Consider the following 13,668-nt stretch of genomic DNA (forward strand, 5'->3'; position numbering starts at 1 on the left):
CTTATTAATAAGCATTTTATGACAACATAAGGCTAGACTTTTATCTCATGGCTGATTTGGAAACGGAGTCATAATTAAAATACAATTATGGTTGGATTTATTTGAGTCATGGAAATTATTCTTCAGCCATGTGAGATGAGGAAAAAATTAACTTTTGCTCATGAAACTGAATTGGCTACAATTGCCCTAAAGGTCTTTAATTTGCCTTCTTTTGATTCGAGCAAACCCCCTATTTAACCCCCTATATTCCAAATTAAAGACTTACCTCAAACAGGGCCATGTTTTTTCCAGTGTCCATTTCCGAGCTGTTAATGAATGGGGAGCTTTCCTTGGGATTTCCATCTCCTGAAAACAAAAGAAATGTAAAAAGTGATCACATGATCGCTATTCCAGGTAAGATCCCCTCTGCTCCCCTATAATAATTTTCCTCTAGTTCCTACTTTTATTAAGAAATTAAGATATTAAGAAAACGACACACTGCGGACTGACAAAGCTCTGGACCTCTAACTACATCCTTAGAAATAAAGCCAGAGGATGGTGTAAATAACAACTCCGCAAAGATAGCCTTAATGCCTACAGGGGAGTGCTAGCACAAGGGGTCATGCTCTGAAGATAGACTATGGGAATCTTCGGACTAATAACAGGCAAGAGCGTTAGTCATGTGTGGTGAAAGCATGAATCCATCTCCCAGCAGAAATGTAACAGCATCCTTTACACGGAGAGAAAAAACACAGTGGCTCTGATCTCAATGAACTGAGAATCAATGATGAAATTCTAAGGCAATAGGGCAAATAAATAAAGAGACTTGATTTGCCAACAATTTTGTTCATGCTGTCATCATCATCCTTATTATTTCCCGAAGACAATCATTGTGCCGCTTTTCCTCCCCATCAATATTTTGTCTATCTCTGTTATATTTAAAGGGATGCTGAAGCTACAGTTAGGTCCATATATATTTGGACAGAGACAACATTTTTCTAATTTTGGTTATAGACATTACCACAATGAATTTTAAACAAAACATTTCAGATGCAGTTAAAGTTCAGACTTTCAGCTTTCATTTGAGGGTATCCACATTAAAAATGGATGAAGGGTTTAGGAGTTTCAGCTTCTTAACATATGCCACCCTGTTTTTAAAGGGACCAAAAGTAATTGGACAGATTCAATAATTTTAAATAAAATGTTCATTTCTAGTACTTGGTTGAAAACCCTTTGTTGGCAATGACTGCCTGAAGTCTTGAACTCATGGACATCACCAGACGCTGTGTTTCCTCCTTTTTGATGCTCTGCCAGGCCTTCACTGCTGTGGTTTTCAGTTGCTGTTTGTTTGTGGGCCTTTCTGTCTGAAGATTAGTCTTTAACAAGTGAAATACATGCTCAATTGGGTTGAGATCAGGTGACTGACTTGGCCATTCAAGAATATTCCACTTCTTTGCTTTAATAAACTCTTGGGTTGCTTTGGCTTTGTTTTGGGTCATTGTCCATCTGTAGTATGAAACGACGACCAATCAGTTTGGCTGCATTTGGCTGGATCTGAGCACACAGTATGGCTCTGAATACCTCAGAATTCATTTGGCTGTTTCTGTCCTGTGTCACATCATCAATAAACACCAGTGACCCAGTGCCACTGGCAGCCATGCATGCCCAAGCCATCACACTGCCTCCGCCGTGTTTTACAGATGATGTGGTATGCTTTGGATCATGAGCTGGACCACGCCTTCGCCGTACTTTTCTCTTTCCATCATTCTGGTAGAGGTTGATCTTGGTTTCATCTGTCCAAAGAATGTTCTTCCAGAACTGTGCTGGCTTTTTTAGATGTTTTTTAGCAAAGTCCAGTCTATCCTTTTTATTCTTGATACTTATGAGTGGCTTGCACCGTGCAGTGAACCCTCTGTATTTACTTTCATGCAGTCTGCTCTTTATGGTAGATTTGGATATTGATACGCCTACCTCCTGGAGAGTGTTGTTCACTTGGTTGGCCGTTGTGAAGGGGTTTCTCTTCACCATGGAGATTATTCTGCGATCATCCACCACTGTTGTCTTCCGTGGGCACCCAGGTCTTTTTGCATTGATGAGTTCACCAGTGCTTTCTTTCCTTCTCAGGATGTACCAAACTGTAGATTTTGCCACTCCTAATATTGTAGCAAATTCTCGGATGGGTTTTTTCTGTTTTCGCAGCTTAAGGATGGCTTGTTTCACCTGCATGGCGAGCTCCTTTGACCGCATGTTTACCTCACAGTAAAACCTTCCAAATGCAAGCACCACACCTCAAATCAACTCCAGGCTTTTTATCTGCTTAATTGAGATTGACATAACAAAGGGATTGCACACACCTGTCCATGAAATAGCCTTGGAGTCAATTGTCCAATTACTTTTGGTCCCTTTAAAAACAGGGTGGCACATGTTAAGGAACTGAAACTCCCAAACCCTTCGTCCCAGTTTTAATGTGGATACCCTCAAATGAAAGCTGAAAGTCTGAACTTCAACTGCATCTGAATTGTTTTGTTTAAAATTCATTGTGGTAATGTCTATAACCAAAATTAGAAAAATGTTGTCTATGTCCAAATATATATGGACCTAACTGTATGTAGCTCAGCATAACATTTATTTGGCAGATTTGTCAATAATTATATATATACAGTGGGGCAAAAAAGTATTTAGTCAGTCAGCAATAGTGCAAGTTCCACCACTTAAAAAGATGAGAGGTGTCTGTAATTTACATCATAGGTAGACCTCAACTATGGGAGACAAACTGAGAAAAAAAAATCCAGAAAATCACATTGTCTGTTTTTTTAACATTTTATTTGCATATTATAGTGGAAAATAAGTATTTGGTCAGAAACAAAATTTCATCTCAATACTTTGTAATATATCCTTTGTTGGCAATGACAGAGGTCAAACGTTTTCTGTAAGTCTTCACAAGGTTGCCACACACTGTTGTTGGTATGTTGGCCCATTCCTCCATGCAGATCTCCTCTTGAGCAGTGATGTTTTTGGCTTTTCGCTTGGCAACACGGACTTTCAACTCCCTCCAAAGGTTTTCTATAGGGTTGAGATCTGGAGACTGGCTAGGCCACTCCAGGACCTTGAAATGCTTCTTACGAAGCCACTCCTTCGTTGCCCTGGCGGTGTGCCTTCATGTTGAAAGACCCAGCCACGTTTCATCTTCAATGCCCTTGCTGATGGAAGGAGGTTTGCACTCAAAATCTCACGATACATGGCCCCATTCATTCTTTCATGTACCCGGATCAGTCGTCCTGGCCCCTTTGCAGAGAAACAGCCCCAAAGCATGATGTTTCCACCACCATGCTTTACAGTAGGTATGGTGTTTGATGGATGTAACTCAGTATTCTTTTTCCTCCAAACACGACAAGTTGTGTTTCTACCAAACAGTTCCAGTTTGGTTTCATGAGATCATAGGACATTCTCCCAAAACTCCTCTGGATCATCCAAATGCTCTCTAGCAAACTTCAGACGGGCCCGGACATGTACTGGCTTAAGCAGTGGGACACGTCTGGCACTGCAGGATCTGAGTCCATGGTGGCGTAGTGTGTTACTTATGGTAGGCCTTGTTACATTGGTCCCAGCTCTCTGCAGTTCATTCACTAGGTCCCCCCGCGTGGTTCTGGGATTTTTGCTCACCGTTCTTGTGATCATTCTGACCCCAAGGGGTGGGATTTTGCGTGGAGCCCCAGATCGAGGGAGATTATCAGTGGTTTTGTATGTCTTCCATTTTCTAATTATTGCTCCCACTGTTGATTTCTTTACTCCAAGCTGGTTGGCTATTGCAGATTCAGTCTTCCCAGCCTGGTGCAGGGCTACAATTTTGTTTCTGGTGTCCTTTGACAGCTCTTTGGTCTTCACCATAGTGGAGTTTGGAGTCAGACTGTTTGATGGTGTGCACAGGTGTCTTTTTATACTGATAACAAGTTTAAACAGGTGCCATTACTACAGGTAATGAGTGGAGGAAAGAGGAGACTCTTAAAGAAGAAGTTACAGGTCTGTGAGAGCCAGAAATCTTGATTGTTTGTTTCTGACCAAATACTTATTTTCCACCATAATATGCAAAAAAAATGGTAAAAAAACAGACAATGTGATTTTCTGGATTTTTTTTTCTCAGTTTGTCTCTCATAGTTGAGGTCTACCTATGATGTAAATTACAGACGCCTCTCATCTTTTTAAGTGGTGGAACTTGCACTATTGCTGACTGACTAAATACTTTTTTGCCCCACTGTATATATATATATATATATATAAATATATATATATATAGGAGCACAGTAATGGTCTTAAAGGGACTTTGTCACCAGCTAAAAATATCATTGGATTGAGTGTCGGCTATGCATTTCCCAGCTACTTTTGAAACCCCGTGATTCCCCATGTATTTCCCCATGTATTTCCCCATGCGCACTAATTCTTTCCATCTTTGCCCGCAGTTGGGCAAAGCATACTGCGCACACGCAAGAGAACATTGCAATACGCACGCTCTACATATGGCCGCGAACTACGACATTTCCGAGAAATATTGCGTACAGCAGCTAAGGAGGGGTGGAGTGAAGGACCAAAGACAACGCTTATCGGACCGGACCCGTCTCATTAACATACAGCGCGGGTGAAATAAAAGAGTGTTTATGGGTGATAGATGGGGAGTCAGGGGGTTTCAAAAGTAGTTGGGAAATGCAAAGCTGACACTCAATCCAATTATATTATTAGCTGATAAGCCTAAAATGTGGTGACAGATTCCGTTTAAGGATGCCGTTTCTACTTGCAGACCGCAAGCTTTTGTAGACTGGGCAATGCTCCCCTGGAAAAGGTATACAATTACCGTAGCTCTCTCTCTTTAGTGCCACCTATTGGAACTAACTTCCCTATAGGACAATGTTTGACTAAAGGACATAACGGTCGTGGTTGTTGGGGGGGCAACAGCAACCGAGCCTTTGGAGGAGGACCCGCCAAAGCTAGCACCTTTTTCTAGCCTTATTTTGGAGGAAGGAAAGGATGCTGCTCATGGTGGGAGTAGGGACAGGTAACAGAAATAATTTTTCTAAATGTCTATGTAAAGAGCAACAGGACAAGAGACACTATTACAGTATGGTGTCCAGTGCAAGGGACATTATTACAGTATTGGGGCCAGGATGGGGAACATCATTACAGTTTTGGGACCAGGATGGGGGACATACAATCATGGCTGATTGGCACCCTTGAAATTGTTCCAGAAAATGAAGTATTTCTCCCAGAAAGTTATTGCAATTACAAATGTTTAGTTACACCCATGTCTGTTTCCTTTGTGTTAATTGAAACAACATTAAAAAAAATGAAAAAAAGCAAATTGGACATAATTTCACACAAAATGTGAAATGTGATGCTTGCTCAAACTCACATGTGACAAGTAACAGGAGTGGACAATATGAAAATCACATCTGAAACTAGATTAAAGGGGGATACGTTCACTCAATCTTTGCATTGTGCGTCTGTGTGTGCAACACTAAGCATGGGGAACAGAAAGAAGAAAACTATCTGAGGATTTGAGAACCAAATTTGTTGAACAATATCAACGGGGAAGGGGGTGTGACACGTTACTGTCCATCTCACAAGCACTTTGGCACTTTGCAAGTATACCTACTCATTTAAGGGAGACCTTCTTTCGCTGTTGAACCTCATACATACCCCCTTTGCTTCAGCAACACAATAACCATGTCCAAAACTTTATAATACACGCTCATGCACTTTACAATTGAAAGCTGTTGATTTATTGGTATGTGAATCCTGAAGTGGGAGGTGCAAGGTTTAGAGTTTTTGGGTTACTCTGCTATATATATTTGTTTTGCTTGTGATGTGACCCTAAATATGATATACTCTTTACACCATCAATAGTAATGTGTCACTTTGTTGTTCTTTCTGCTTGGATTTTTAGTATTATCTTTTAAAAATATGAATTAAAATGTAATGATTTTAAAGTATATTTTTTTCGCAACGGATCCTCTTTTCCCTAAACTGCTTATTTAGGGTTGTGTTATTATCACATGGTTATTTAGAGGAATTCTTGCCTCAAAAATAAGTTACTTAGACTATGTTTAAAAACTAAGTATGGAGGACAGAAAGAGAATAAAACTGTCCGAGGACTTGAGAACCAAATTCATTGAACAATATCAACAATCTCAAGGTTACAATTCCATCTCCAGAAATCTTGATGTTCCTTTGTCCACCCAAGATAATCAAGAAGTTTATAACCCATGGCACTGTAGCTAATATCGCTGCATGTGGACGGCAGAGAAAAGTTAATGAAAGTTTGCAATGCAGGATATTCAGATAGTGGATAAGCAGCCCAAATCAAATTAAAAATAAATTCAAGCTGTCCTGCAGGCTCATGGTGCATCAATGTCAGCGTGAACTATCCACAGACATTTGAATGAAATGAAACGTTATTTTCGGACACCCAGGAGGACCCCACTGCTGACACCGAGACATAAGAAAAGCTAGAGTGCAGTTTGCCAAAATATACGTGAGTAAGCCAAAATCCTTCTTGGATAGCGTATTGTGGAGAGGTGGGACCAAGATAGAGCTTTTTGATAAAGCACATCATTCTACTGTTTACTAAAAATGGAATGAGGGCTACAAAGAAAAGAACACAGTACCTACAGTCAAATATGGTAGAGGTTTAAAGATGTTTTGGGGTTGTTTTGCTACCTCTGGCACTGGATGCCTTGACTGTGGGCAAGGCATTAAGAAATCTGAAGATTACTGAAGGATTTTGGGCCGCAAGGTAGTGCCCAGTGTCATAAAGCTGGGTTTGTGTCCTAGGTCATGGGTCTTCCAGTAGGACAGTGACCTCAAACATATTTCATGAGGCACCCAGAAATGGATGGAAAAAAAACACTTAAGAGTTCTGAAGTGGCCAGCAATGAGTCTGGATCTAAATTCCATTGAACACCAGTGGAGAGATCTTAAAATTGCTGTTGGAAGAAGACACCTTTCAAATATGAGAGACTTGGAGCAGTTTGCCAATGAAGAGTCGTCCAAATTTCCAGTTGAGAGGTGTAAGAAGCTTGTTGATGGCTATACGAAGCGATTGATTGAAGTTATTTATTCCAAAGGGCATGCAACCAAATATTAAGTTGAGGGTGCCAACAATTTTTCTGGCCAATTTTTAAGGTTTAGTATAAAATTATGTCCAATTTAACATTTTTCCTTGTTTTTACATGTGTAACAAAACGTGTAATTGCAGTAATTTTCTGGGAGAAATAATTAATTTACTTGAACAATTTCAAGGGTGCCCACAATTTCGGCCATGAATGTAATTATCATAAAGTGTCATATGGGGAACAGTGTTACTGTATAAGGTCAGTTAGGAGACATTATCACTATATGCGGGCCAGAGTTGGGAATATTGTTAATGTATGGCGGAATTGCTACTGCATTCTGGTAGCAGTTTGGGTATGCAACGGCACTAGGTTTTGGTGTAGAACAGTCTTTGGTTTATTTATCAATCATAAACCATTAACAGAGTTCTCATGAAAGCTAAATAGCGTTTCCATGGGTTGAACAAATCACAACACTGGAAGAAAATAGTTCCTTTTAGTAAGAAAAATACACAACGGTCTCATCCATGCTGCAATCCAGGCACTGCTTCTCAGTTTGGTAAGCAATAGTGATGAGCGAATATACTCGTTACTTGAGATTTCTTGAGCATGCTCGGGTGTCCTCCGAGTATTTTTTAGTGCTCGGAGATTTAGTTTTTCTTGCTGCAGCTGAATGATTTACATCTGCTTGCCAGCATAAGTACATGTGGGGATTCCCTAGCAACCAGGCATCCCCCACATGTACTTGTGCTGGCTAACAGATGTAAATCATTCAGCTGCGGTGATGAAAACCAAATCTCCGAGCTCTAAAAAAATACTCGGAGGTCACCCGAGCGTGCTCGGGAAATCTCGAGTAACGAGTATATTCGCTCATCACTAGTAAGCAACAATGAATGCACTGCAGCTCCTTCACATTAGACACACCTAAGCCACTTCAACTGCCTTTTATAGGATAAATTAGCAAAAATGGAGTATTCACAAAGGAGCAAAAAAGAATCCCTTATAGAATCAATTGAATATACCATTTCCTTGTAGATTGTAAGCTTGCGAGCAGGGACCTCACTCCTAATGTCACTGTTTAAATTGTCTTAACTCGTACCGAATTTATTGTTTGTACATGTCCCCGCTTGATTGTAAAGTGCTGCGGATTATGTTGGCACTATATAAATAAAAATTATTATTATTATTATTATTATTATTAATATAGCATAAAAGGGAAGTTTAAAACATAACATTTAATTATAAAATTTAAAATAGAGTGGACACAACAAATCTGACCAGTGGGAACCCTCCAATAGCAAAACACATTCAATTTACACAATTAATGGTCCAAATGTCTATTCTACACAATCAACACCAGTACCACTGGCAGTATAGTCTCAAAGACAAAAAATGGGTCAATATGAGCACCATTATATGTCAGACCACTCACCAACAGCTACTTTCGCCCCATAAGAATAGAGATCAATATAACTTAGAACAATCTCACCCAGTTCAAATAGATGATGGGATCACAGGCATCTGTTGATAAGTCATCACATGGAGTGGTCAGCATTGACCCTTTATCTAACAAGTCCATATCAGAGATGAACCGATCAGGCGAAATCACATAGGGACCACCTCCCAACATGTTTAATCCCTCCAGGACTCATCAGGGGATATGGCAGTCAGGATAATAACACACCACCATGACAGGTATGGTTGAAGGGCCTCCCATAGGGAAACACATCTAACAGGGTTCGTTTATATAACCTGTTCTCAGTCAGTCACTTGGCAAATAGCCAGTCACCTTGTGTGTAACACTTGTATACAATCCCCAGACCAATTGCAGATGGAGTATTGAACAGAGCACAAACTCACATGATCATAAGTACTTAGCACATTGGTCGTTCAGGTGGACCGCATAAGCGGTGGAACACACGCCAGACGCTAAACAAGGGGACATGTTCCAGTTACTAAAGAGCGCCCAGAGATAGAGCACCTGCGCAAACCGGATGCACAGTCAGACTCATATAATACTCCCGGTGTAATAGAAGATGTGCGCATGCGTAAACCGCAGAAGTGGTGGAACGCATACCCAATCCTCAAAGAAGCGCTCAATGCCTTTTCTAGAACCTGCAAAGCCCAGACTGGAAGTAGAGTAGTGACCTTTTCCACATAGACGCTTTTGGTCATTCAGACCTCAAATGTGGTCCCAATGGAAACCTTCTCAGAAACCTACTATTGCTGGAGCCTGCAATTCTGGGACTTAAAGTGAACCTGTCAGCAGGATTGTGCACAGTAACCTACAGACAGTGTCAGGTCGGCGCCATTATACTGATTAAAATGATACCTTGGTTGATGAAATTCATCTTGTCGATATTGTTTAATCTTTATTTTCAGTTTCTAGTTAATAATATGCCTGTGCCCCGGGGCGGCCTGTGGGGGGCTTCATGTGGTGCTCTGATTAGGTATTAATAATGCAGACTGCTGACAGTCCCACCCATGGCATTTGATCTGCAACACAGGGTGTTCAACCCCTTAGTGAAAGGGCCACATTTTTTCAATCTGACCAGTCTCACTTTATGTGGAACTAACTCTGGAATTCTTTAACAAATCCCATTGATTATGGGATTGTTTTATCGTGGCACATTATAATTTATGATAATTGTAAATTTACGTCAATATGTTTTGTGTTTATTTATAAAAAATATCAAAAATTTGACCAAAATGAAAAAAGTACAATTTTCTAAATTTTGAATGATTATCTCTTTAATCCAGAGAGTCATAACACAGAAAAGCATTAATAAATAACATTTCCCACATGTTTTCTTTACATCAGCACCATTTGTAAAATGTTATTTTATTTTGTTTGCAAAGTAGCAGTGATTTTTCATTTTTTCAAGGAAATTTTTGAAAATTTATATTTTTAGGGATCTATCCAGGTTTGAAGTGACTTTGGGGGTCCTATATATTGAAAGACCCCAAAAAGTGATACCATTTTAAAATCAGCACCCCCTCCCCCCCGACATATTGAAAACTGCTGTCAGGTAGTTTATTAACCACTTAATCCCATATGACATACTATCCCGTCAAGGTGACCTGGGACTTAATTCCTAGTGACGGGATAGTACGGGTTGGGGCTAAAGTTAGGGTTAGAGTTGGGGCTAAAGTTAGGGTTGGGGCTAAAGTTATGGTTGGGGCTAAAGTTAGAGTTAGGGTTGGGGTTAAAGTTAGGGTTAGGGTTGGGGCTAAAGTTAGGGTTGGGGCTAAAGTTAGGGTTAGGGTTTGGATTACATTTACGGTTGGGATTAGGGTTAGGGGTGTGTCAGGATTAGGGGTGTGGTTAGGGTTATGGTTGAGATTAGGGTTAGGGATGTGTTTTTAGGATAGGGTTTCACTTAGAATTGGGGGATTCCACTGTTTAGGCACATCAGGGCACTCCAAACGCGACATGGCGTCCGATCTCAATTCCAGCCAATTCTGCGTTGAAAAAGTAAAACAGTGGTCCTTCCCTTCCAAGCTCTCCCGTGTGCCCAAACGGGTTTACCCCAACATATGGGGTATCAGCACACTCAGGACAAATTGGACAACAACTATTGGGGTCCAATTTCTCTTGTTACCCTTGGGAAAATAAAAATTTGGGGGGCTAAAAAAGACATTTTTGTGGGAAAAAATTAATTTTTACTTTTCCCGACTCTGCGTTATAAACTGTAGTGAAACATTTGGGGATTCAAAGCTGTCAAAACACATCTAGATAAGTTCCTTGGGGTGTCTAGTTTCCAAAATGGTGTCACCTCTGGGGGGTTTCTACTGTTTAGGTGCATCAGGGGCTCTGCAAATGCAACGTGATGCCTGCAGACCAATCCATCTAAGTCTGCATTCCAAATGGCGCTTCTTCCCTTCCAAGCTCTGCCATGTGCCCAAACGGTGGTTCCCCCCCACATATGGGGTATCAGCGTACTCAGCACAAATTGAACAACAACTTTTGAGGTCCAATGTCTCCTGTTACCCTTGGAAAGATACAAAACTGGGGGCTAAAATTTAATTTTTGTGGAAAACCAGTGTTGAGCGATACCGTCCGATATTTGAAAGTATCGGTATCGGATGGTATCGGCCGATATCCGAAAAATATCGGATATCGCCGATACCGATATCCGATACCAATACAAGTCAATGGGACACAAATATCGGAAGGTATCCGTAATGGTTCCCAGGGTCTGAAGGAGAGGAAACTCTCCTTCAGGCCCTGGGATCCATATTAATGTGTAAAATAAAGAATAAAAATAAAAAATATTGATATACTTACCCTTGGACGGGCCCTGGTTGTCACCGCTGCAATCGCCATGCTTTTCTTCCTAAGAATGAGCGCTTTAATGACCTTCGATGACGTCGCGGCCTTAACGCGCTCATTCTTAGGAATGAGCGCGTTAATAACCTTCAGTGACGTCGCGGCTTGTGATTGGTCGCGTGAGCGGTCACATGACCGCTCAGCGACCAATCACAAGCCGCGACGTCATCGAATGTCATTAAAGCACTCATTCTTAGGAAGAAAAGCATGGCGATTGCAGCGGTGACAACCAGGGCCCGTCCGAGGGTAAGTATATCAATATTTTTTATTTTTATTCTTTATTTTACACATTAATCTAAATCCCGATACCGATTCCCGATATCACAAAAATATCGGAACTCGGTATCGGAATTCCGATACCGCAAATATCGGCCGATACCCGATACTTGCGGTATCGGAATGCTCAACACTATGGAAAACAAATGATTTTTTATTTTCACGGCTCTGCGTTAAAAACTGTAGTGAAACACTTGGGGGTTAAAAGTTCTCACAACACATCTATATAACTTTCCTGGGGGGTCTAGTTTCCAAAATGGTGTCACTTCTGGGGGGTTTCTACTGTTTAGGTGCATCAGGGGCTTTGCAAATGCAACGTGACGCCCGCAGACCAATCCATCTAAGTCTGCATTCCAAATGGCGCTCCTTCCCTTCCGAGCTCTGCCATGCGCACAAACGGTGGTTCCCCCCCACATATGGGGTATCAGCGTACTCAGAACACATTGGATAACAACTTTTAGGGTCGAATTTCTCCTGTTACCCTTGGGAAAATACAAAACTGGGGGCTAAAAAATAATTTTTGTGAAAAAAAAAATAATTTTTATTTTCACGGCTCTGCATTATAAACTGTAGAGAAACACTTGGGAGTTCAAAGCTGTCAAAACAAAGCTAGATAAGTTCCTTAGGGGGTCTACTTTCCAAAATGGTGTCACTTTTGGGGGGTTTCAATGTTTAGGCCCATCAGGGGCTCTCCAAACGTGACATGGTGTCCCATCTCAATTCCAGTCAATTTTGCATTGAAAAGTCAAACAGCGCTCTGTTATGAACAGGTAATTCAGAACCACAATGGACCTTGAAGTTCAGAGCACACAAAGTGACCTGACATTTACCAAAAACATAGGACGAGCTCTGAGAAATGGAAACTCTGCTGACCGCAATCCCTAATCCTATCACACCACACTAGAGGTAGCCGTGGATTGCGCCTAACGCTCCCTATGCAACTCGGCACAGCCTGAGAAACTAACTAGCCCTGAAGATAGAAAAATAAGCCTACCTTGCCTCAGAGAAATTCCCCAAAGGAAAAGGCAGCCCCCCACATATAATGACTGTGAGTAAAGATGAAATACAAACACAGAGATGAAATAGATTTAGCAAAGTGAGGCCCGACTTACTGAATAGACCGAGGATAGGAAAGATAGCTTTGCGGTCAACACAAAAACCTACAAACAACCATGCAGAGGGGCAAAAATACCCTCCGCACCGACTAACGGTACGGAGGTGCTCCCTCTGCGTCTCAGAGCTTCCAGCAAGCAAGAAAAAACAATATAGCAAGCTGGACAGAAAAAATAGCAAACAAAAGTAACACAAGCAGAACTTAGCTTATGCAGGATAGACAGGCCACAGGAACGATCCAGGAGGAAGCAAGACCAATACTAGAACATTGACTGGAGGGCAGGATCAAAGCACCAGGTGGAGTTAAATAGAGCAGCACCTAACGACTTAACCTCATCAGCTGAGGAAGGAAACTCAGAAGCCGCAGTACCACTCTCATCCACCAAAGGAAGCCCACAGACAGAACCAGCCAAAGTACCACTCACGACCACAGGAGGGAGCTTGGCCACAGAATTCACAACAGTACCCCCCCTTGAGGAGGGGTCACCGAACCCTCACCAGAGCCCCCAGGCCGACCAGGATGAGCCACATGAAAGGCACGAACCAGATCGGCAGCATGGACATCAGAGGCAAAGACCCAGGAATTATCTTCCTGACCATAACCTTTCCACTTAACCAGATACTGGAGTTTCCGTCTCGAAACACGAGAATCCAAAATCTTCTCCACTATATACTCCAATTCCCCTTCAACCAAAACCGGAGCAGGAGGATCAATAGATGGAACCACAGGTGCCATGTATCTCCGCAACAATGACCTATGGAACACGTTATGGATGGAAAAAGAAGCCGGAAGAGTCAAACGAAAAGACACAGGATTAAGAACCTCAGAAATCCTATATGGACCAATGAAACAAGGCTTAAATTTAGGAG

At 41.5% G+C, this 13,668-nt stretch overlaps 1 protein-coding gene across 2 annotated transcripts in view; it reads right to left on the bottom strand.

Annotated features, from left to right (window-relative positions):
* The window catches only part of SLC12A5 (solute carrier family 12 member 5), a 173,514-nt gene that overhangs the window by 85,656 nt on the left and 74,190 nt on the right, over positions 1–13,668 (bottom strand). For both annotated transcript variants that reach the window (XR_011318419.1, XM_069752192.1), the window contains exon 2: positions 266–345. Coding sequence is in view for 1 of the 2 variants with exons in the window: in XM_069752192.1 (XP_069608293.1) it covers positions 266–345 (80 nt within the window). In the remaining variant the exon portion in view is untranslated. The remainder of the gene's footprint in view (positions 1–265; positions 346–13,668) is intronic.

The sequence above is a fragment of the Ranitomeya imitator genome, chromosome 2 (genome assembly GCF_032444005.1).
Source record: "Ranitomeya imitator isolate aRanImi1 chromosome 2, aRanImi1.pri, whole genome shotgun sequence".
Taxonomy (NCBI): Eukaryota; Metazoa; Chordata; class Amphibia; order Anura; family Dendrobatidae; genus Ranitomeya; species Ranitomeya imitator.